The following is a 26,128-nucleotide window of genomic DNA, read 5'->3' on the forward strand; positions in this document are numbered from 1 at the left end:
AACAATGGAAAGTAGCTCTTTTTTAAAGAATAAAGCTACTACTTTTTGTATTTAGTTTATGTCTACTTGTGGAATAATGTAAAAAGTTTAGTTATTTGTCAGTTTTCTCATTTAAAATCTGCTTATAACATACGTACAATTCTTTGGACATTTGCAATTTATTTTAGAGAGGGATTTTCATACCTTTCTTACAAGTCCTGAGACATGATTTTTTAGAAATGAAATTGTTTTCATTCCCACCACATCCACTGTAGTAAAAAGAACGACATTTTCCAATAGCAGAATTAAAATAAAATCTTTTCTCATTGGCCCTGCAAAGTCCTCTATCTGCAGGAGTCAGACACCAGGAAGGGCCGTAGAATTCTAAGAATATTAAACAAAATGGTTAGAATGATATAACATGCAATCATGATCATATCTTCCCATTATAATAAATTGATTTAAAGATCAATTTGCTTATAGAATTTTTAGAGGGTCTATGAATAATCTAAAAAGAATTATTTTACAATTGAGAGATGAACTGTATTTTATCACATTAAAATCAATTCCACATCCATATAAAGGCTTCAAACTCTAAGTGTTCTTTAACATAAGGCTTTTCATTTTAAGAACATACAATAGAAATTAAAGTTATAAAATATAGTACTCTGATTATACTTCCTGGACAAAAAACTGGCCAATATTAACACAAGCTACCACTAAAATTATTTATTAAAGGTCACACAACAAAATGAGAGAAGTTAGTGAAAAATCAGTATCCCTGTTCTTTCTCATTCACAAAAACATTGGTTGATATACAAAACTGAAGTGATTTCCTAATGTTCCAAACAAGAAGACAGAGAATAATGACTAAAATCTGTATTCATGGTATGCCACAAACATTTTAATAAGTTTAAGAACATTCTGAATGGTGCATGAGGATTGCAAAAATAAGCAAGGAGTAATATGCAGTGAGGTTTGCCTTTTCAGTCTTCAAAACAGAACATACTGAAAAGTTTATTGGCCTTGCTGGTAACATTTTCACATAAAGCAGGAAGGAACTGAAGTCTCAAGTCTGGATAATGGTTAGATGTTTGGCCAGAGGAGAAGGCAATGCCAAAGCTGCTGCCATCAGAACTCCTGGGTCTGTGAAGGAACATAGACCTTCTTCAGAGTCAGAAGAGAAAATGCACCAAAGGGTAAAACAGAGATGCCCTTACTCCATGAATAAGGGAATAAGAGTCTCAGTTTAATGAAAGCGGTTAAATTTCTTGAAAAAGTCTTTCCCTGAGAGGAAACATATACTTTCTCTGAAGAAAGCGAAAATGTCCATCAAGAGTGAAGGAAACAAGCTGCACAGAAAAGGTGGAAGGTGGGGAAATTTCAGAGGTTTCCCCATGGGTGAGATGCAGTATAGGAAATGCAAATGAAGAGGATTTGTCAAGTTGTCAGTAATGATGGGACATAGAACTTGAGGGTCCAATAGCCAAAGAAGTTCAGAAAGCAAGAGGCTGCCTGATGGGGCGAAAGCCCCAAGGGATTAGGCTGTAAGAGAAAAGAAAAAAAATGAGACAATTCTGAAATTGACTTGCAAATGTTTCCCAATCTTCCCTTTATAGCAATCTATAGAGTTTTTAATAATAATAATTTAATTTCTAACAATTTAATAATAATAGGAATAATTTTTATATAGCTTTAATATATACAAACATTTACTTGCAAAACATGATACACATTCAGTGTCCAAAAATCTTAGTACAGTTTGAAGCTATAACTGCACCAAGACTTTGGGACACTTTGTATAATTCACTTGATCCTCAAAACAACCCTGTGAGGTATGTGCTACCATCCATCTCCACTTCATAGGTGAGAAAAGCAAAGTTCAGAAATTTTAGTCGTTGTCCAGTCACATAGCTCCTAAATATCAGACACACCATATATGAACATGTATTCTCTTAGTATAGCAAGTATAGTAAACTATTATGCTGAACCTCATCCAAATATCTTTTTGTACCTTTTTTACTCTAAAATACATTGATGTGAAGTACTAGATGTTCTGATATAAAAGATAATTTATTTTACACTCCTATGCTCTTCTGGGAAATTTGAAATAAAAAGAGGGAAAGTATTCTCTGGGCAGAAATAGGGGAAAATTATTAGCAAATTACTATTACATTAGACCAAAATTATTCAATTTAAATATAGAAGGAATTTCAAGTTATATTGGAAACATATAGAATCTGTGATTAAAAGGCACTCCTGAGTTTAATTAAGAAATAATTTAAGATTGTGCAGTTCCATTTGCACCTCTTCATATTGAGAAAGTGCAAGATAGTGGATTGCAAGAAAAGTTATGGGAATTATTTGGCAGCATAAATTTCTAATTAAAATAAATATTATTTATGCATCTACCCCCTAAGTTCTTTGTCACCTCTTATCTATAAGATCAATACTAGACTTCAAGAGTCGTGATTGCATTGGTATATATACTCCTTCTACTAATGTGGGTCACAATCTGTCCATACCTTAATGAGTTCTGTCATGAGCTGCTATGGGATAAAAATAATCACCACTATGAACTTGGTTGAGTTTGGTCTTAAAGCAAGACAGACATGGTATATTACTGGGCCTTGGGCTTGTCAGAGCTTGTGCTCCCTTAATGTAGCCTTTGAAAACCCACCCCCCAATTCTTCTAATATAAGATAGTCTTCTGCCTTAAGTCCTACACTGTGTCCTCATGTTGTGATAGAGGTGACCTAATCATTTTAAATATGACAAACCTAATGCCTAGGCAGGCTAACCAACTTGTCCGAGTTCACACAGTATGTCAAAAGTAGGATTTGAACCTACATTTAAAAGAGTCAGTGCTTTTTCCACTAAGTAAAAATAGAACCTAACTGCCTTCAATTGGAAGGACACATCTTGGAACCTATCTGGGATCTCTACATATTTGTTTTGCAAAAGATTGTTATTCAACAGGCTGATTAGGATAAAGGCCCACTTATCACTGGCCAGCTTAAACTCTAAGTCTCTGCCTTTCATATTAGGACCTTGGCATCTCTAGCCTACTATTGGCAAATCTTTTGTTGAAAAACAACAGGGGAAACAGATATTGAAAATAAATTGTTATTTCATCACATTTATAGAGTCCTAATGCCAAGGCAGCTGGTAAATTTAGTAGGAAAATGGAGCTAGTAGTTTTCTATTGCTCTATCTACTTCTATTCCTTTCAGTTCTGAGCAAGGGTAAGACAGGACATCAATGAGGCCAGAGGCAGAGGTGGCCAATATCCATTTAGGCTTAATGTTGGTTAGAGAAGCAAGTCATATAGACACAATGAACTTCTACCACCTTGGAAATTCCCCAAAGTAGAAGAGATCAATAGAATTCTCCTTATACCATCTGATGGGGACTATTATGTGTTATCACTAATGTAGTCATAATGTGAATACAACTAAAGATGTATGGCAGACGCTTTTAAGGTTTGCAAAGTGCTTTATACACATCATCTCATTTGATCCTCATAACAACCCTGTGAGGTAGGTGCTATTATTAACCTCTTGCTATCGATGAGGAAACTGAGGGAAAGAAGTGGAGTGGCATAGCTAGTAAGGTAGGAATAGACCTCAGGTCTTCCTGACTCTGGGTCCAAGACTACTAAGCCACCTAACTTCTTGTCCAAATCTCTAATATAATAAACTTTATACTGTAAGAGCCATTATCGAATTAGTACCAACATCACTCCCCATCTAACCCATACACACTTGTATATTATGACTATATTAGTCCCATTAAGAGGCTCCTTCGGGTAATTTAAAGATTAAATAATCCTATGAGCTTTATAGAGGAGTGTCAATGACTTACTGATAATAAACTCCTTAGACATGAAATATTGTTTTTATTTGTTTGTCTGTTTGTGAGGAACTGTTTTTTCTTGCTAAATGTTTGGGATATTAGCTCTGTTCCAGAGCAACACATGAACTTACCTCTTTAACATCAACACTATAGTATCTATAAGGAAAGAAAACAGAAAGGTCTTTAAATCTCACATGAGTGTGAATTTGGTCTCTATTTTAACATTTAGTAGAATCTAAACATACAATAAAAAGGCACTGACCTGGTGTTACTTTGTTCTCCAGGGAAGTATACAAAGCCAAATGGCTTATCATCTTTAGGGTGACATCATGCTCATTAATTTGTCTTTGAAGAAGCTTTGTTGATAAAGTTCAACAAATTCAATCAACATTGCTAAGGTGTCTGATAAATAGAGCATAGTGCTAGGGACCAAGGAAGATATATACAAGTCCTAGATGGTTCCTGTTTTCTGGCAGCTCATAATATAGCAAAAGTTGAAAATTCTATTTGTGGAATTGTTTTACTAACTGTAACTGCTATGATCTAACAAAAATAAAGAACTGGGACAAAATATTCAAAACTCAGTTCAATCATGTGGAAGATTTTTATGTCCTTAATGCCCACTCGACAGTTTTGTAATAGTAGTAGCAATGGAGGTAATTGTAATAATAATAGTTGCAGTAGTAATAGTAGTAGTGGTGGTGGTAGTGGTGATAGTAGTAGTAGTAGTAGTAGTAGTAGTAGTAGTAGCAGTAGTAGTAGTAATAGTAGCAGCAGTAGTATAGAAGAAGGAGGAGGAGGAGGAGGAAGTGATGGTATCCTATGATTTCATTGGTATAGGGAACTCCCAACGAAGAGATACTAAGTACCAATGTAGAACAGCTCTCTGAGGCTGATAATCTCATGGATCTTCCTGGGGCACCAAGAGGTAAAGTGACTTGCTCAGGGTCCCAGAGCCAGGTTATTCTGACTCTACAGCTATTTCTATCTGCTATACCATGCTGTCACTTGTGTTATTTTAATTTTGAATAAAAGTTTATTTTTTTAACTTTTACTGACCTAAATTTAGTATCACAAAAAGCAATTTAAATCAAGCCAACTTTGATTTGACAAATAATGAAGTACTTGACTTAATTTAGACATCATACAATAAATATGTCACTACATTCTTCCTGCTTTTTTTTATCTTCCCACAAAAGTGGGGCGTGTTGACGGATGCAGAGAGGAAAAAGGCAAGTTAGTTTAATCAGGAATAATTTTTTAAAAAAATTTTTCTAATATTCTGAAAAATATCCCACATATAATTTGCTAAAATAATAACAGTGATACTTTATATTTAGATGATTTACAAAGCACACTAAATCAGAAATTGACAACCTTGCTTGGCAGTCAACAGAGAATGGAAGATATTCTGAAGGACTCATGTCTGCACCTCTTGAAGCACTTAGCTAGAATGGAGATGAAACTCTAAGCAGTTTGCTAAGTCTCAAGTCTTTGCAAAATTGTCACAAATTAGGCCTGTAGGAATTTTTATTCTGCTGGGGAAAGAGTATTTAAACCCAACTAAGGAATAGAGAATCTGGGTATCTGAGCAAGTTTATCTATGGTATGAAAAAGCCTCACTGATAAGATTGTCAGGATTCTGACAAATGGAGAGAATGGTGGAATAGCATTCCTAATCAATATGATTATTTAGGAACTGTCTTCAAACCATGATGGTCCTAAGGAAAACAAAGCAGGGAAACAAAACAAAACAAAACCTTAAGGCAGAAATTTTCAAAATCATAATACATGTTTTCTTCCCCACAGATAGAAAAATAATTTTCTTCACTGTCCATGAATAGCATAGAACACCTGTAAAATGTTCCATACCCAAAGGTGAAAATTAACATTTTTTTTCTGGACTCCTTTAAAGTGATAAAAAATAAATCAAATCAGAGGATAGCTTCCTTTTGGAGAGTTGATGACTTTCTTTGAGCTGGAAATGATTCTCCTGTTTCACGCTCAGCAGGTCAGCTATGTTGAGTGTGGGTGAGAGTGCTTTCCAATCTGCCTTGATTCCAGGACTCCAGTCTCACCTATAGAGGCAGCTAAGATTTAAAATGTCTGTACCTACTTCAGTGGATGGTAATGAAGCACACAATAATGTTATCTTTTGGTACAGAATTTTTAAAAAATCTTCTGTCTTGTTAGTCTAAAAAAAATTGAAGTCTATTTTTGTAGTGGATCTTAGGAAGCTTTATAAATGATGACAGTAAGGGAGATGATGACCAAAATAATGGCTAGGATTTGCAGTAGGGAACAATTAGCAAATAATCTCTCTAGTCTGGTAGTTTAGTTATTTAATTACAAACTTCTAAAAATTGATTATGTTTCGAGTTCAGATTTTTTTTGTCTAGGCCTATGATTTCATCAGTTTACAGAATTCCCAATGTATAATTTACTCTACCAACAAAAATTGGCAACTTCTCTGAAACATGTCAAGGTGGCTTGGACACTAAAAGACTAGATAAATTGTTCAAGATCAATAGCCAGTCGTGTCAAAGTCAGGGCTTCCTGATTTCCCTTGCCCAACTTTCCTTTCTATCCATTTCATCACTTTACTTCTCAATTAGGATCCTAGGAAATGAAATTGGGCTTACATTTCATCTTAGGTAGTTCACACAAAGAAAAACAATACTATTTGAGTAAAAGCACTGATTAAAATTGAGGATCATACAATTGTTATATTTAGTACAAATACAAACAGAAGAAAAATTCATGACTTTTGAAATTACTCTTTTTTTGCTAAGAACATCAGTTCATTTTGGTACATAAATACATACACAGACACATTTCTCTCCAAATACACTCGAGAACTAGTTAATAGACTCAGATAGAAGTATTTTTCTCAGAATAAATTATATATAACTAGTAAAGGACATTGGCCAATCATGCCTAATAGCAATAATGAACACTTGAATTGATCAATCAATGAACAAGCATTTATTAAGTGCCTATTTTATGCCAGGCACTGTGGTAGGCACTGGAGATACAAGTACAAGTAATGAAATAATTCCTATCCTAGAAGAGTTTACATTCCATTGGAGAAGACAACAAATTCATGTACTTATATACATCTATATGTGTATATATATATGTTCATATATTATTTATAAAATCATATAACATATACAATCATTTTGTCATATTATCTGTATATGTATTTCTATATTATTTCTATATATCATACATTTAACTGTTTTGTATTTATTTGTATGTGTAAACATATACATGTATAATATATATATCTATATTTGTATGTGTAAACATATACATGTATAATATATATCTATATACATATGTATATATATAACCCACACATATATATAGATTATATTATATACACACATACACACAAGTGTAACAATTAATATATACACATTCATAGGTATACATACATATATAGATATACATATATATATTATTTGCTGTCTTTGTCAATAGAATTTATTTGTGCATGTGCATACACACACACACAGATGCACAAATACAAAGTTGTTAAACACATGGTAATTTGAGAGGGAAGTCACTAGCAGTTAGAGGTAGGGACCAGGGAAGTCTTTATGCAGAACATTTTGCTGGTGCTGCATCTTAAAAGAGAGGATGCTATGAAGTAGAATAAGAAAGGAATATACTCTAAGCAAGTGGGATGACCAATACAAAGACTTGGAGAAAGGAAGTGGAGTATCCTTTATGAGAAAAAGACACACAGAAAGTTTGGTTACTTTGCAGAGTGTGGGAGATGAAATGATATTTATAGAGCCTAGAAAGATAGGTTGAATAAAGTTTGTGAAGGGCCTTAAAAGCTAGACAAAGGAGCATATGTTTTATTCTAGATGTGATGATACAGTTGAAACTCATTGAATAGGAGAGTCAAATGGTTAGATCTCCACTTAAGAAAAATTAATTTGACAGCAGTGTGTAGAAATGTTGATGGAGTAGTTAAAGACTCAGGACAAGGAGACCAGGTTAAATAATATTTTGCAATAATATAGGCAAAAGGCAACGAGGGCCTGAATCATAACAGCTAGCATTTTTATTGTACTTTGAGTTTAACAAATTTCTATGATGATGTGAAATCCTTGAGAATAGGAAATGACTTACTTTTCTACTGGTATCTCCATTGCTTAGTGCTGTGCTTTGTACAAAGCAAGTGCTTAAAAATACTTGTCTTTTTTTCTTTCAGTTATTCACTTCATTTGATTTTCACAACAATTATGAGAAGTAGATTATTATTCTTATCACCACCATTTTACAGATGGAAGAAACTAAGGCTGAGAACTTAAACAACTTGTCGAAGGTTATACAGTCAGTAAGTATCTAAGGCAGGATTCAAACTCAGGTCTTTTTCCCTGACTCCAAATCCAGTCCTCTATCCTTTGTAGCACCTAGCAGCCTAAACTTAGATATTACCTGTGAGATTAGAGAGAAGATGTGAGAAATGCTTTACAAATAGAAATTGCAAGATTTGTGACTAGACTGGATATATAGGGTGAGGTAGTATGGAGTGGAGGACGAAGCTGGAGGTATGAACCAGGAAGGCTGGAATGATGGTGGTATCTTTAATAGATATAGGGAAATTTAGAAGATGTAAAGATTTTAGGGAAAGACAAAGACATGTCGAGTTTGAGATATATCCAGGAAATCCAGTTTGAAATGTCCAATGCAACTGGTAATCAAAGGCTTAAGCTCAGGGGACAGCTTTGACTGGATGTACAGAATTAAGTCATCTTCATGGAGATGATAATTAAATCCATGGAAGCTGATGAGTTTACCTGAAGTGTAGAGGGAAATGAAGTATAATTTGGGACAAATCCACAGTGAAAGGGTCATGTAATATAGATGTGATAAATTTATATTTCTCTCTTGTATTTAATTACTAATTATAGTATTAGGACCAAGGTTTCCCCCCTTTTTTACTTCCTTACCCAGAACCTAACCAATGTGGTTTCTTTCTCTTAGAGATTTATCCAGGCCAAGATCTAATCAGACAGTGAAAAAAAAAATTCTAAGTTTGGGCTAACAGGTGTATTCCTGCTCATTGGTTTTGCTCAGGTGGGTCTGGGAAAATGTGGATCCTCCCTTATGTCAGAAAGGTGATACGAAAATTGGTATCTCTTTGACCAAGATTTGGGTGATACAGGTCACATACCCCAAGACTCTAATATTAATATAGCCCACCTCCCATTGTGCTAACCAATCAGAGCTGATTGCTACCCCGCAGGAGCACCTATTTTTCAAAGCACGTATAAACTGTGAGTCCTCTGCCATCAGGTGGCTTTGGTCCAAGAGAGACAGCCAAATGACCATCTTTTTATTAACAATGTGCTGGCCTTATTGAGAAAATGACTAAATTACCCAGAAACTAGGTCTCCTGGAATTCTTTTTAATCATTACAGATGATCAGCCAGCAAAGGAGACTGAGGAGTGATCAGATTAGTATGGGAAGATCCAAGAGACAGGGGTGCATAAAAACTCAAAGAAGAGAGAGTATCCAGGAAGAAAAAGTAAATCACCAGTGTCAAATGCAGTGAAGAAAAGACCATTAGATCTGGCAATTAAGAAATCATTGGTAACTTTAGAGAGAACAGTTTCACTTAAGTGATAAAGTATAAACCAAAATTGCAAATGGTTGAGAAGTGAGTGAAGGCTAGAACATTAATATGCTACCTCATACATGGATTTTGAAAGAACACCTATGGATATATACATAGAAGCAGCATATATTTTCATCAAAGTGTGTGCTATAATGGTTTCTGACTTAGATCACTTCCCAATTAATTTCTAAATTATTTGTATGAGGCATTCTTCTTCATTTCTTAATAGTAACAAACAAAAACAATAGCAAAACACTCAGTGTTCCTATAAAGAGGCAGTTTGATGTACACAGAGAGCAATAGACTTGTAGTCAGTGTTCAAACTTCAGATTCTTATTTCATGACCAGGGGCAAGCTACTTAACCTGTCTCAGCACAGTTAGTTCCTCATCTGCAAAAAGGGTATAATAAGCATTGCTCTCTTACAGGATTGTTGTGAAGATTTAATGAGAAAAGATTTGTAATATACTTTACAAACTTTAAAGTGCTATGTTATATTAAATGTTAGTTATTTTTGTTGTAATTATTATACTTTCAGCCTTACAAAATACTTTGCTACAACTGTTTAAGGCAGATGATGCGGGTATTATTATCTCATTATACTGAAGATGGATAAACCAAAGCTTAAAAGTATTAAGCAATACATACTTAGTTATATGGCTAATAAGTATCAGAACCAAAACTAGATGGCGTTTCCTCTTACTTCAGCTACTTCTCCTACCGTAGATATATTGCAGTAATTCAAATAATCTTTATAAATATCCAGTCCCAGCTCTATCTAGTTTCATAGAATTATTCTTAATTCAGGGTATATGCTTGGCTAATACGGGACACAAATGAATGAACTATATTCATATGTTATCAAATATCCAAACTTTATTAATGAGACAATACTAGAAATACATTAACTCTATTAAGGACAAAGAAAGTACTGAGAATATGGACTTTTGTGTGTTCATAAACTACCACCCAATTTTTCTAATGAGTAGAAATGTCTGCAATTTAATTGGGTTCCCAATGAGGTACTTCCCTTTCAATGAAGATGCTCAAGGAGAGGCAGCATGAGGATGTTCCAGAGAAGGTCTTGTATTGGATACAGTAGAGGGATTTCTATCCATCTAGGTCCCTTCAAACTCTATGATTTTACATGATTCCTAAGAAGAATAATTGTATGCAACTGCAGAAGGCCATCAGAAAGACTTGGTAAAAGTGATCAGCATTCTTCCAACCATCATTTGATGTCTTTATTTTAACTGTGGATCACAAAATCAATCAAGATTTGCTGAATGCCTACTCTGTGAATGCAGAGGATATAGTAATAAAAATCAAAAGATGAAATCTCTGCCCTCAAGGAGCTCTCAGTATAATTGGGGAAACAAACTTAACAACCATGAAAAGAGTAGCAAGTAAAAAAAAACCAAAGATATTATATGATTACACTATAGTTAATGGGATACAAATGATTCATTTTATAAAAGATTAGATGAAAGAGAAAGGAGTGAGAGTGGCAGCAGTGAAGGAAGATTTCATGGAAGAAGTAGTCCATGTTGAAAGGATGGTCAGGATTTGAATTGGGAATAGACAGAAAGACATTTCACTTGATTGTAATAGCATGAGTGAATGCTTGGAGATAGTAATGAATATGGTGTCCATAAGTTTGTGAAGGGACTAGATGGCAGGTTTTTTTTTTGGAAAATAGAAATAAAGTGGGGGTAGACTATAAAGCAACTTGAAAGCCAGGCAAAGACTTTTTTTTTTGTAATACACTAGAAAATAGGGAGTCATCAAAGGATTTTGAGCTGAGGGATGGCCAAATGAAAGCAGTGTTTATGATCATTTATATAGTAGTGTCCAGGATGAAGTTGAAAGGGAAAAACTAAAATTAAGGAGGTCAGCCAGGATTCCATTGCAGCAATCCAAGCATGAGAGTAATGAAGATATGAATCAGAACAGCGAAAGTAGGAATTTAAAAGAAGCAAGTTTGGAGGCATTTAGAAAGAAGCAAAAAAAAAAAAATGGGGGTGGAGGTTGGGAATAGAGTTTAAGGGTAGGGAAAGGACAAAATAGTATCTCAAGGTATCAAAATTATATGATTAGCAGCATAGCAGTATTGTTGACAGTTAAGTGGAGAATAGGAATGTATTGTTAAAATATTATTCCCAATTTCAAAATTAAATGAGAGCTTTTCATAACCATTTTCTCAATAGCTAATTAAAACATTTCAGTGGCAAAAGTATCCTCTCACTTTGATCTAAAGTTTAGCTATTTCATAGATATTGTAAGATCAGCAAAGGCTGATTTTCATAAGAACTCACAGTGTTATACATATGGAAACTTTTCTATGGATTAGTCTGAATCGTGTGAATAGTTATCTATTTTAATAATGGTTAAAAAGTCAAATCTCATTTGTGTATGTATGGTGCTACTATACAAACTTATAAAAAAAGTTATATTCTGAAATTTTGAAAAGAAGTGCCTGCTATGGCATAGTTGAAAGATTTCTCATTTTGTATTTTTTGTAGCAACCAACCTATGTTTGGGGAAAGGATTTCAGAATGTTTCCCTCTCACATTCTGTACAAAAAAAAAAAAAAGAACCCAAAAAGCAAAACACATACACACATACACCTTCCCCCTCCCACCCAAAAACAAATAAACAAATGACATAGCTGCACTGACTACCTGGATATCCTGTTGTCTAGCTCAGCAAGGAATCAACATCAGGGGTGGGCAGGTGAAAGAGGGATTAGGAGAGCACAACTCATGTTCTTTCTTATTTCCTCACTGAGTGTGCTGATTAAATGTTTCTTATTCCAAAAAGGAGAGTAGAGCACAACATTTGGCATAATTTACAGAGCCCATTAAAATAGGAACCCTATAAATGCCTCAGGGAAAAGCATCAATCCTCCATTTGTGTAGAAATAAATCAGCTTTTCAAATACATTTTGTCATGTGAACTACCTAGCAAAGAAAATGTGTTTTTTTTTATTTTGATACATCACAGAACTTTACCAATGGTAGAATCCAAAAACTTAGGCTGATTAAAAAGTATTTTCCACAAATTAGCTACCAATATATTCTGATAACATTCAAAGTTGCTTCATTATTTAAAATGCTTTATACTGTTTTACCTCAAGGAAAGACTTAAAAATTCTACTTCCTTGCCTTTGCCCCAATGAAGCACAATGTATTTAAATTCACTTCTAGGTGTTTAACACTTTTTGGAGTCATTTCAAGAAGAATGTTATCCAATATATCCTATTCGGGTAAATTATTGCTCCCTGAGAAACAAAATAGCAAAATACCTTAAAGAAAGAGTTAATATATCGCCTAATAGGGATGAATGCCAGGGCATGACTTAAAGATCTGCTTTAATATTTTGTGAAAAAGTTTTAAATTCTAAACTGAAATATAGCTAACCTATTGGTAATGACCTTATACCAATATGCAATGCATCATTTGTTTTCTAGTATTAAACCATGAATTATTTATAAGGAATGGCAGTTAGCTGGTATAGGTCTGAATAGTTTGGAGACCAAGGGAGAAGCAAGAAAAAGATAAAGCCTCTCACTCTGTCTTTTCTTCCCTTTTTTTCTACTCCTTTTTAGGGTAGGACATAGCTTCCTCTCCTTTTTGCATCCAGTTAGTGGAGATGTTGTCTCAAAGTAAAAGGTAAGAAATAGAGTATCACAAAAGATTCCTTGTAGGTAGATTATTCATTTTCATTCATTTGTTTTCAATCAAAGGAGGTTAAAGGTGAGAGATATATCAGAATCTCCCAACTTTGTTGTGGCTATTAATTTTTAAAGGGGAAGAATTATTTAGGGAGAAAAATATTGGTTTAGAAACACCAATACATAATTGAAAACAGAGTTTTATGATCCAATCAAGAAGAAAATGCAAGAATTGCTTTAATCTAAAATTCAATTTACATTAACAGGTTCAACAAACATAAAGTCCTCACTTTAGCCAGAGGTACCATATACTAGGTTACTTGGAGGAGATGAATAATTACATATAGTCATTGCAAGCAATTCCCTTAGCTATCTATGATTTTATTTTGAAATATTTTTACTTTTATATTTTCTGGCACTAACAAAAACTCAGCAGCAGATACTTACTAAAAAGTTTCCGAACATCAGTTGGCTTGGCCGTCGAGGAGTTACTGTTTTCTGCGACTTCTACTTTTTCACCATGGTCTACTTGCACTGCATCCACTACAAAAATTTCACACATGAATAAAATGTTAGTCATCATCTCAGCCTATTAACATAAGTATGAAATAAGAAATTCATAGCACTAATGAGAAGTAACCAACTAGGTTGTTTTTTTTTTTTAACTTGAAAACTTCTTTATTCAGATATCAGGAAAAGTGACTTAAATTTTCTGTGACTGAATTACCTCATGGGTAAATGAGGACTAGTTAACTAGTCATAGCAACCAATCTATGTTTGGGGAAACAATTTCAGAATGTTTCCCTCTCACATGCTGTCATGAAAGAAAAAAAGAACCCAAAACACACACATATACACCCTCCCCCTCCCACAAAAACAAATGAACAAACAAACAAATGTAGTTGCACAGAGTATCTGGACTATCAGGTACTTTCTACCTCTAAACTGATGACGCTATATTATAAATTTCTTGTTAATAGAGTTTCATGTAGTTTCATACGACTCAATAATTATCATTAACCTGAAAATATATACTACAAATAGCATAGGGACAATTTAACAAATATTTAATAAGCAGTTATTTTCTAAAGGGCACTGTGCTAGGTGTTTGTATACAAGGACACACATACAACACTACATAAGCTCAAAGAGTTTACAGTTTGTATAGGGGAAAAAACATTCAGAGTTAAGTAAAAATAAGGTATATACAAACTTATGCAAATTGATTTCAAGAAGGAGTGAGACATTGGGGGTACAAAGAAAGACCTTTTGGAAGATTCTGGGAAGACGGAGTAGGTCAGAAAATTCCAAGATCTTCAGATTTTCCCCCAACAAGACAAAATAGTGCCTCAGAACAAATGTAGAGAACTAAAAATAAACAAGAGTGGGGGCAGAACAGTGGTCTTCCTAGGAGAATTGGAGAAGATCTGAAGAAAAATCTCAGGACTGAGGTTTGGGCCTTGTGAAGTGTAAACACTTCCAGGTTAGTTCTACTGAAACAATAAGCAGTGAGCCCTGAGGCTAGCTGGGTTGGGAGGTAGCTTACGCCCCAGGCACAGGAATTTGCATCTCCTGGGAAGGGTGGGGAGTTGGGTGGCAGGAGGGAAGAATGAGGGAAGCTCTGGTGATAAGGGATGCCAGGCCTAGCTGTGCAGCTGAGATGTGACCTGGGTGAGAAGGAAGAGCACATGCCTGGTGAATGCAGAAGTAATAGGCTGGGGACGCTGCTGGCTGTTGGCATGTACAGGAGGGCTGAGTTCTTGGTCTTGGTTCCATGACAGAAGGGAGTACTGAAGGATGATCTGAGGCCAGAGGCATCATCCCCCACACCCCAGGAATAGAGACGATTAAAATAATAAACTGCTACAAATAAAAAGACATGAGCAGGCAAAAGACAATGAGCCCAACTATAGAAAGTTACTATAGAAATAGAGAAAACTGGAGTTCATCCTCAGAGGTTGATACTGAAGCAAAGAAAAGCCTCTCCTATCCCAAAGAGTAACATCAAATGGTCACATGCCCAAAATAAATTCATAGAACAACTTAAAGAGACTTTAAAAATCAAATGAGAGGGGCAGCTAGGACATGCAGTGAGTAGAGCACCGGCCCTGGAGTCAAGAGGACCTGAGTTCAAATCTGACCTCAGACACTTGACACATTTACTAGCTATGTGACCTTGGGCAAGTCACTTAACCCCAATTGCCTTGCCTTCCCCCCTGCAAAAAACAAACAAACAAACAAAAAGGAAAAAAATCAAATGAGAGAGATTGAGGAAAAAAAAAAACAATCTAAGAAAAAGAAGATTATGAAAGGAAAGTCAACCAACTGTAAAAGGAGATCCAGAATCTTAAGGAAGAAAATGACTCCTTGAAAATTAGAATCAGGCAAAGGGAAACCAGAAAAGTTATAAGAGACCAAGAAATAATAATAAAAAATAATAATAAAGAGAGAAAAAACAAAAGAGAATGCGAAACATCTCATAAGAAAAACAACTTCTCTGGAGAACAGACCAAGAAGAGAAAATGTAAGAATAATCAGACTACCTGAAATCTACAATTAAAAAAGGAACTTTGATAAAAAATAATACAAGAAATAATTAACGAAAATTGTCCTGAAGCATTAGAACAAGAGGAGAAAGTAGAGAAATTCCACAGATCACCACCTGAAAGAGGTCCTATGAGGAAAACGTACAGAAATTTCATACTAAAATTTTGAAACCCCCAGCTCAAAGAGAAACAATTATGGGCAACAAGAAAAAAAAAACAATTCAAATACTGTGGTGTCATAATTAGAATCACAGAAGACCTAGCAGCAGTGACATTAAAAAAAAACACAGGTCTTGGAAACAATATATTTTGAAGAGCAAAAAAACTAGAGTTGGGTGGAGCCAAGATGGTGGCTGGAAAGAAGGGACTTGAGTGAGCTCACCGCCAGGTCCCTCCAAAAACCTACAGAAAATGGCTCTGAACAAATTCTAGAACTGCAGAACCCACAAAATAGCAGAGGGAAGCAGGGATCCAGCCCAGGACAGACTGGATGGTCGCTGGGTGAGGTCTATCTCGCTGGGAGCGGAGGGGAGCGGAACATGGTGTGGGCTGCAGCGGGACCAACCAAACCAGGAGCCAAGCGGAACAGGCCCTAGCGCCCTGAATCAGTGAGCTGTGGCAGTTACCAGACTTCTCAACCCACAAACACCAAAGACAACAGAGAAGATTAGTGGGAAAAGCTGTGGGGGACAGAGTTCGAGGTTTAGCCAGTGCCCCAGGGGCAGCGGGGGTGGTGCAGCTACAGAACTACAGCTGCAGTTGCTTCTGGCCCCAGGCCCATGTGGTGGGAGGAATTAAGTAGCAGATCAGAGCAGGAGTGTAGAGCCTGCTGAAGATTTGCATCAGGTCCAGGTTGGTGGTTCTTGAGGAAGGAGGAGTGCTGGTGTGGCAGAGATGTCTGTATAGAAATAGCTCTGAAATCAACAGCGCATCCCCTCAAGCTTGGAACAAAGTATTCTTTGCTCTACAAGTAGTCATACCCCACGAAAAACTCAAGGGTCAAGTAAGCTGGCTGGGAACATGGCCAGGCAGCAAAAATGCACTCAGATTCAGTCTCAGACTTTGGAATCTTACTTTGGTGACAAAGAAGACCAAAACATACAACCAGAAGAAGTCAACAAAGTCAAAGAGCCTACATCAAAAGCCTCCAAGAAAAACATGAACTGGTCTCAGGCCATGGAAGAGCTCAAAAAGGATTTGGAAAAGCAAGTTAGAGAAGTAGAGGAAAAATTGGGAAGAGAAATGAGGATGATGCAAGAAAACTGTGAAAAACAAGTCAGTGACTTGCTAAAGGAGACCCAAAAAAACCTGAAAAAAAAATTGAAGAAAACAACACCTTAAAAAATAGACTAACTCAAATGGCAAAAGAGCTCCAAAAAGCCAATGAGGAGAAGAGTGCCTTGAAAGGCAGAATTAGCCAAATGGAAAAGGAGGTCCAAAAGACCACTGAAGAAAATACTACCTTAAAAATTAGACTGGAGCAAGTGGAAGCTAGTGACTTGATGAGAAATCAAGATATTATAAAACAGAACCAAAGGAATGAAAAAGTGGAAGACAATGTGAAATATCTCATTGGAAAAACCACTGACCTGGAAAATAGATCCAGGAGAGATAATTTAAAAATTATTGGACTACCTGAAAACCATGATCAAAAAAGGAGCCTAGATATCATCTTTCAAGAAATTATCAAGGAGAACTGCCGTGATATTCTAGAGCCAGAGGGTAAAACAGAAATTGAAAGAATCCACAGATCACCTCCTGAAAAAGATCCCCAAAAGAAAACTCCTAGGAATATTGTTGCCAAATTCCAGAGCTCCCAGGTCAAGGAGAAAATACTGCAAGCAGCCAGAAAGAAACAATTTGAGTACTGTGGAAAATCAAGCAGGATAACACAGGATCTAGCAGCTTCCACATTAAGGGACTGAAGGGCTTGGAATTCAATATTCCAGAGGTCAATGGAACTAGGATTAAAACCAAGAATCACCTACCCATCAAAACTGAGTGTCATGGTCCAAGGCAAAATATGGATTTTCAATAAAAGAAAGGACTTTCAAGCTTTCTCAGTGAAAAGACAAGAGCTGAATAGAAAATTTGACTTTCAAACACAAGAATCAAGAGAAGCATGAAAAGGTAAACAAGAAAGAGAAATCATAAGGGACTTACTAAAGTTGAACTATTTTGTTTACATTCCTACATAAAAAGATGATATGTATGATTCATGAGACCTCAGTATGATAGTAGCTAAAAGAAACATATATATATATATGTATATGTATGTGTGTATATGCATATATATACATATGTGTGTGTCTATGTATGTGTGTGTATATATATATATGTATATATATGTATATATATATGTATATATATATATATATATATATAGACAGAGGGCACAGGGTGAGTTGAATATGAAGGGATGATATCTAAAAAAATAAAATCAAATTAAGCAATAATACAGGAATATATTGAGAGAGAGAGAAAGGGAGAGATAGAATAGGGTAAGTTATCTTGCATAAAAGTGGCAAGAAAAAGCGGTTCTCTAGGAAGGGAAGAGGGGCAGGTGAGGAGGAATGAGTAAATCTTGCTCTCATCAGGTTTGACCTGAGGAAGGAATACCATACACACTCAATTAGATATCTTACCCCACAGGAAAGAAGGAGGAAGAAGATAAAAAAGGGGGGACGATAGAAGGGAGGGCAGACGGGGGAGGAGGTAATCAAAAACAAACACTTTCAAAAAGGGACAGGGTCAAGGGAGAAAATTCAATAAAGGGGGATAGGTTAGGAAGGAGCAAAACATAGTTAATCTTTCACAACATGAGTATTGTGGAAAGGTTTTGCATAATGATACGCTTGTGGCCTATGTTGAATTGCTTGCCTTCTTTGGAGGGTGGGTGGGGAGGGAAGAGGGGAGAGAATTTAGAACTCAAAGTTTTAAAAACAGACATTCAAAAACAACAACAAAAAAAAGTTTGTGCGTGCAACTAGGAGATAAGTTACACAGGCAATGGGGTGTAGAAATTTATCTTGCCCTACAAGAGAAGAAGGGAAAAGGGGATGGGAGGGTAGTGGGGTGACAGATGGAAGGGCTGACTGGGGAATGGGGCAACCAGAATATAAGCCATCTTGGAGTGGGTGGGAGGGTAGAAATGGGGAGAAAATTTGTAATTCAAACTCTTGTGAAAATCAATGCTGAAAACTAAATATATTAAATAAATTAAATATAAAAGAAAAAAAACTGGAATTGTGGCCAAATATATCATACCCAGCAAAATTAAGCATAATCCTGAATGGAAAAAAAAAGGATATTCAATGAATTGCCAGACTTTCAGGATTTTGTTGCAAAAAAAAAAACAAAAAAAACCCCAAAAAACCTGAATTTAATAGAAAGTTTGAAATACAAGATCCAAGAGAAATATAAAGTACTCATCAAAGACTAATTAGAAAGGACTCAATAAGGATAGACTGATTACTTTTTATGTGAGAAAATGTAAAATGTATGTCTAATTTTGTTATTAGTAATTGGGTAGTTTGAAAGAAAGACTTGGGTAGACCTGAGTATTATATCATTCTAAAAAGTACAACTGTTTAGGAAAAGGTAAAAAAGGTAATTATGTTATACAGATCAGATGTTAGAGGAAGAACTGACACAGAGGAACTAGATGGAGTTGGAGGGCTGGTACTTCTGGAGCCCTACTCTCATTGGAAATGGGTTATAGAGGGGATAATACATATATGTATCTAGAATGCTATAAAAGCCTTCTAAATTCAGAAAGGAATAAAAAGCTAAGGGGATAAGGAGAGGGGAGATGATAAGGGAGAGATTTTAGAGGAAACCATACTCACATCAGATCTGGGTTAAAGAGACAACAATATATACTGATGAAGAAATAAGAGGGTCAGGGAATAGGATAAGGTATGATGTAGAAGGGTCTCTAGATTAACAGGAATTGGATAAAGAGGGAATAATATATATATATTTGGAAGGCTAAAAAGTCTTCTAAATTCAGATAGAAACAAGAGGGTAAGGGCAAGGGTAGGGACAGAGAATACGGGATGGATCTTTGGAGTGGAATAGGTTAAGTAGTAAGAAGTCAACATAGTTGGTAGAAGGAAAGTAGAGGAGTCAGAATGATGAGGGCACAGTCTCCAGGCACCCCCTTGAACATAGAGTACAGTCTCTGGGAGCTCCCTTGAACTCTCCTTGAGTCTTCCAACTGGATCTGGACTTCCCCTAATGCCATGGGCCTTGCATTATCATTGAGCCTAAGTCTCTGCCTAGCCTAGCCCTCTATTGTCCAGCTGTTTCCCACCCTTAATCCTGATCAAAATATCTATACCTTGGGGCAGCTAGGTGGCTCAGTGAGTAGAGCACCGGCCCTGGAGTCAGGAGGACCTGAGTTCAAATCCGGCCTCAGACCACCCCTCAGTCCCTCCCACAATCTTTGTGTATATAATCTCCATCTTGTCTCCATGAAGGTGCTCAGATTCAATCTAGTTTAGTATAGTTTAGTAGATTGAATCTGGCCCGCTTGTGAAAACAGGAGTCACAAAGGGTGGGATTTCTTAAGACAACCCATTATGGCAAACCCTTAATAAACTTTGTCTTTTCCCTTGGCTGAGAAGGCTTGAGTCAAATTCTTTTGGCAGGACCTGGCCTGTTGGTGGGGTGTCAAGCACCTCTCAACCCCAAACCTCTTCAGCAACACTTGGGAAAATTAGGCAGATAGGGAGGAAAATCCAAAATACAAAAATACAAAATGAATATTCATTACACTATCTGTTTATTTTATGTTTGTGTGTATTTCTTATTTCCTATCCCTCCTTGAAGAGGTTTAGGGTTGAAAGGTACTCGACAAGGAGGGATAGGAAATAAGAAATACACACAAATATAAAATAAAGATCAGCAGTAGAATTTATTAGGGAAAAGAGCAGGGGCAGTAATCATGATAAAGTTAAAATAGATTTAATGAAAAAAGAAAAATAGGGAAACTATACTATATATCAGACACATTAATTGATATTGTTTTACACTATTTAAAATAACTGGACAGTAAAAGGTTGGAATATTGCTGTGGTGTAGGAAATGATGAGTTGGTGGAATTAGAAAAATGTGAAAGACTTGGACTCCTGAAGGAAGAAGTTATCTACTCTTAGATAAAGAAAGGACATTCATGCATATGAATGTATATGTCTATATGTGAGTATTATTATAGATATCCAAGTATATGTATGTGTATGTAAGTATATGTATATTTGTATGTGTTTACATATATATCTATATGTTTGGTGTATGTGTGTATTGTATGCATATATGTGTGTGAGCATGCATACATGTATGTGTGTATTTGAGCTTAATTGTAGCCTTCTTGAGAGGCAGGGAGGAAGGGGGAAAAAGATACACAACACAGAGCAAAAGAAAACTTACAAGGTCTGAGCCCGATGTGTAATATTTATTATATAGGCTTTTTTGAAATTGAAATTTATTGCTGTATATTTTGAATCCTATCTTACATTCTGTTGTGCCCATTGCATTGCTTTTTTTTTCTTATTTTGTACTTGTTTTAGTATTAAAGTTTAAAATAAATTAATAAAAAAAAGAAAGACCTTTTGTTGAAATGATACCTGCACTGTCCTTGGAAGGAAGCTAGACATTTTAAAAGGTAAAGATAAGGAAGGAGACATGAGGATCCACCTGATCAAAGACTTGGAGGCAGTAGCTATAATGTTATATACAAGGAACAGATATCTGGCTAATTTGACTGGAATAAACAGTATGTGAAATTAAATAAGATGAAATTAGCCTGGAAAGGTACGACTATATTGTAAAGATTTTTAAATCCCAGAAAGAAGAGTTTGTATTTTCTCCTAAAAGCAATATGGATCAATGGAATATTTTTGATAGGGTCTAATTAGTTCAAGATAAGCTATATAGGACCAAATTTATTGGCATAGCTAGACCAGAAATAGGAGTTTCATAAAATTGTTTTTTATTTCTGACAGATGCCTTCAATATATTTAAAAATAAAGTATAGCAAAATATAAAACCAACTTACATCCATCCTCACAGATATGCTTGCATTCTTCCAAAGATTCGAAGTTGTTGGCATTGCCTAGGCACCCGCCATACTTGAAAGGTTCACACTGTTTTGATTGATTATTATAGAAATACCTGGGAAGTAATCCTCGACAAATTCCAGAATCTTGTTCCAAAAAGCAGATTTCAGGCTTTTCTAGAATAATGATGATGATAATAAAAGCATTGGATTTATTCATAACAACAGCACTAGTTTTGAGTTAGGATTCGAAATAGCAAGAACATTTCAAACTACAAGAAGTTTGTAGGAAAAATAATAAAACTTCAAAGTTGAAAAGTTGAAAATATACTTTAACTTTGCATATCTGGTTCTGAATTCTGACTCTAATGAACTTGAAATGATCCTCCCTTTTTGGATAACACCCTCAGATGTATAGACCATGTGTATAACAATATTGGATAAGGCATCAGATAACCTGGTTTCCAGTTTGAGCTGTTACCAAAGTTGATGTGTCACCTGCATCATTAGCACCTCTGGGTTTCAATTTCTGCATCTGTAAAGTGAAGGGACTGTAGATTTAGACCTATAGTGGCCCCCAGAGGTCTCATCTATTCCAACCCTTTCATTTTATACATGACTCTATTAAAGCCCAGGGAAGAGAAATGATGTGCTCAAGATCATTCTGGAAGTAAGTGGCAAAGGAATGAGTATTCAAATCCAAAGCCAGGTGTTCTGACTACATTACTGTTTCAACCATATCTCTATCACTATCTCTAAGTTTTCTTCCAGATGTAGTGCATACACACATACAGACACAAACAAATGGGTGTGTATTCATAAATACATTTGTGCATATGTAGCTATATATATGGTCATACAGACTACTAATGGGCAAAGTGATAGAATGAAAAGATAGTTCAAGAATAGTGTGAAGGGGGTCAATCACCCAGATAATTTTTCATCTGTAACTTTTCGTCCATCAGCATATTGTCTTCTATCAATGTTGGGAAATTTCATGCTAAAATAGCCAATACCGATATTAATATAACCGTAAATAAATTGTTTTTTTAATCAATTAACATTTTTTTCAGGCCAAAGACAAATTAATTTCATAAGTTTGAAACACACAAATAAATGGGTTGAGTCTTTGACCTGCTTAAGAAATAAAAGACAACAAAAAGTCCACTTTGCTTGCCATTACAGTTGAAAGGCAAGACTCATCAAAGGTACTTGATTACCTTAGCATTCGAAAAGAGAAAACAAAAAAGTCCCACCCTAATTACCATAATGGTCACTTAATCTTTTTTGCTTCAGTTCCTCATCTGTAAAATGAACTGGAGAATCAAATGGCAAACAACTCCAGAATCTTTGTCAAGAAAACCCTACATGGGTTCATAGAAAGTCAGACATGACTGAACAATAACAAAAAACAACTGATAGGTATTTGAGGCAGAATTTGAAGCCAGGTCTCTTCTAGGCCTTTTTTAAAATTTGTAATCAAATGTCTTGCAGTTATTTAAATTTAGAGCTTCTGCCCTCATTTCAAGGTCAAATGCTGCTTGGAATAGCAATTAACTTTTTTTCAAGGGAAATTCAGAAAGGCTTGTGTAAACTATTTTAATAAGTCAAAAAAATTAATTTACCTTGTAGAAATTTTGTCTTTGTAGTCTTCCATGGATATTCTACAAAATAAAGCAAATGTACAAATTATGATGTAAGGCAAATATATTACTATTAATTTTAAATAATTTAATACCTTATATTTGTAGGTTAGTTTATTGTTTATATTTCAAATTTGTCTTCTCATTTTATCCTCATTACAGTCTAATGAGGTGGACACAGACATTTTTTAGAAACACAAGTTGGAAATTAATGCTCAGAGATTACTTGTGACTAAAGAGATTAAAGTGACTGCCTAAGGGCACAGAACTATAGAATATACCCAAATAGTTACATACAAACCAAGATTCTTAGAACTAGAAGAGAAATGAGATTTTTGTCTAATACAACTTGATTGTCAGGTAACCAATTGTTAGGTCATGAAGATTAAATGACTCACCAAAGTTCACCCAACTAGTTATTGATAAAGTGAGATTGGGACTTAATTCTTGGATTCTAGACTAAATGACTTTTCCATTCTCCCATATAGAATTATGAGGCTTCCTATGTCCTTTTGCTCCTGTCTAGTACATACTGCCATCTCTCTAGAGAAGATTGAATTTTAAAAATAAGTGAAGTTAATTAAAAGCCTTTATCCTCTCAATAGTATAGGTGTTCTTGTTATAGAACCCTTTGGCTGTGGTCTGATGAAGACTATATATCTTCTTGTCAAAATAATTTTTTTTCAGATAGGCAAAATAAACTAAATATGATCACAAAGGAAGCCAATTACATTTAGTTATCATATATATGTACATATAACCAATATATGTGTATATATATGCATGTATATTTAAAATTTTATGGACTCAAGATTAAGAGTTCTACAAATAGAATTATTTTTTAGAAGAACCAGTATATAATTTGCTCTCTTTTAGACCTTATTTTTACCTGGGAAAATAGGATTTAAAATTTAAAATATTAGCAAAATATGCTAATGACTTTCTCAAAGAAGTGTTGGGAATCATCAATTGACATGCTTTTTTAATAATTTATTTTATAGAGAGAAGCTTTTGTTGAAACAATCCATAAAATGATTTTTTGTTTTTAAAGAAAGAAAAGGAGAGAATTCCTTGAACATGACTTGCTCAGTATGCTAGTAAGCATCAGAAGTGGGGTTGGAACATAAGTCTTGCTGAATAAAAACAACACACTCTCCACTGTTGCAGTCTGCCTCTGTCAATTTTATTTAACCTTAATGGATGAAATTTGTTTAAGGATATGAATGAACTGCAAATAAACTATATGGTTTAAGCTAATTAGGTGATAAATGAATATACTGACTAAAGCATTAAAAAGATATCAGTTTCATATTTAAATATTCAAACAAAAGTTTACAGTTCTTCGAAATATGTATGGTTTATTCTGAAACATCATGTATTTGACCAAAATCGAGGAGGTCTCTGAGGCTGCAAATCCCCAAGTGTGTTTAAACAAGATAATTCTAAACATTTGGTTGCTATCTCTTCCTTTTAAGCAATTTTTCCCTATATTGACTGAAGATCATTAATATCATTTAATATCACTTTTGTCACTTCAGTAAGGGCCAGAGCATGAATTAATGATCAACTAGAAGAAGAGCCTGGACCTAAGCTCATTTGTTCTCTGAGTGTACCCAGAGAATACCCCTTCCTATGTCAACAAGGCCAGATCAGGCTGACTTAAGAACATTCTTTCCTCTATTAGCCAGTAAGGATGAGACCCTTAACCTGAGAAAACTATCTTGCTTAATATTTTATGGGCATATACTATGTTATGGAATGTTAATGGTAAATTAAACACAGAAACGCTGGGTTGTAGTTTCAACTGACGGATGTCAACTTTCTTATCTTATTGTATTTACAACCTATTCCATTAAGAAAAATCCTTTTCTTGTATCATGGTTAAACATACATGGGGATCATAAAAGTGAAGTAATGCAGACATGCTGAGTCTGTTAAAGAAAATGAATTTAAACCTTCTCATTTTTTTGTTCAGGCAGTCAGATTTTGTCTGGCTCCTTGTGTGTACAAGTAAGATAGCTCGGCTAGCTTTAAGGGAGTAAACATCATGAATTTACATATCACCTAGCTTGTTTGCCTACTTTAACCAAACTCTCAGGTCGACATGACTCACTGATTGTAATTTCAGCATTCAATACTTTTCATATATGTAGTTTGAAAGGAATCATATAGCATCAATGGCAAGCCAGACTAGTTAAAGGAACAGGAAAGGCAGGAGACAACATGTGCCAGGCAAATCAGACCACCATCACCATGTTGACCATAATCACTATCTATACTGCCATCTCCCTTCAGACCCTGATGAAGATAGCCCAGGATCCTGAACCTAAGAGTTTTGGGAATTATTAATATCCATCAAACCACAAGACTTGCTTCCATCCTAACACTATAGCCATCATTGAGAGGAGAAATCATTATGAAGGAGCCTACTTTTCTCATCACTAGCAGCAACAGCTGACTGTCACCCATAAGCTGATAAGCATAGCAGTCCTAGGAATAGCATCATACCTTCTAGCCCAAACTTCTAGCTATCATTCAAGAGAGCAAGTCCAGTAGAAAAAAAAAAAGAACCATCATCCCACCAACTGCTAACTCTGCCACACAAAGGGCAGGCCAGCAGGGCTGAGGCAGCAGAGTGCCCTGAAAGAGATGGGAAGCAGCATGTGCCTGACAAGTTAAACCACCGCTGCCACCTTGACCACCCCTCAGTTTCTGATGGAGATAGTTCAATGTCCT

The 26,128-nt window shown here is 35.4% G+C and overlaps 1 protein-coding gene across 4 annotated transcripts in view; it reads right to left on the reverse strand.

Moving 5' to 3' along the window:
* TFPI (tissue factor pathway inhibitor) overlaps positions 1–26,128 on the reverse strand; it is a 124,505-nt gene that overhangs the window by 3,426 nt on the left and 94,951 nt on the right. For 3 of the 4 annotated variants that reach the window (XM_036745410.1, XM_036745408.1, XM_036745409.1), the window contains 4 exons: positions 23,375–23,413; positions 21,750–21,926; positions 13,593–13,688; positions 184–363 (listed from right to left, as the gene is read on the reverse strand). In XM_036745410.1, the coding sequence (XP_036601305.1) occupies positions 184–363; positions 13,593–13,688; positions 21,750–21,926; positions 23,375–23,413 (492 nt within the window). Of the gene's footprint in view, positions 1–183; positions 364–10,326; positions 10,726–13,592; positions 13,689–21,749; positions 21,927–23,374; positions 23,414–26,128 lie in introns of those variants that run through there. The other variant, XM_036745411.1, reaches the window with a different exon arrangement.

Source organism: Trichosurus vulpecula, chromosome 2 (genome assembly GCF_011100635.1).
Source record: "Trichosurus vulpecula isolate mTriVul1 chromosome 2, mTriVul1.pri, whole genome shotgun sequence".
Lineage (NCBI taxonomy): Eukaryota > Metazoa > Chordata > Mammalia > Diprotodontia > Phalangeridae > Trichosurus > Trichosurus vulpecula.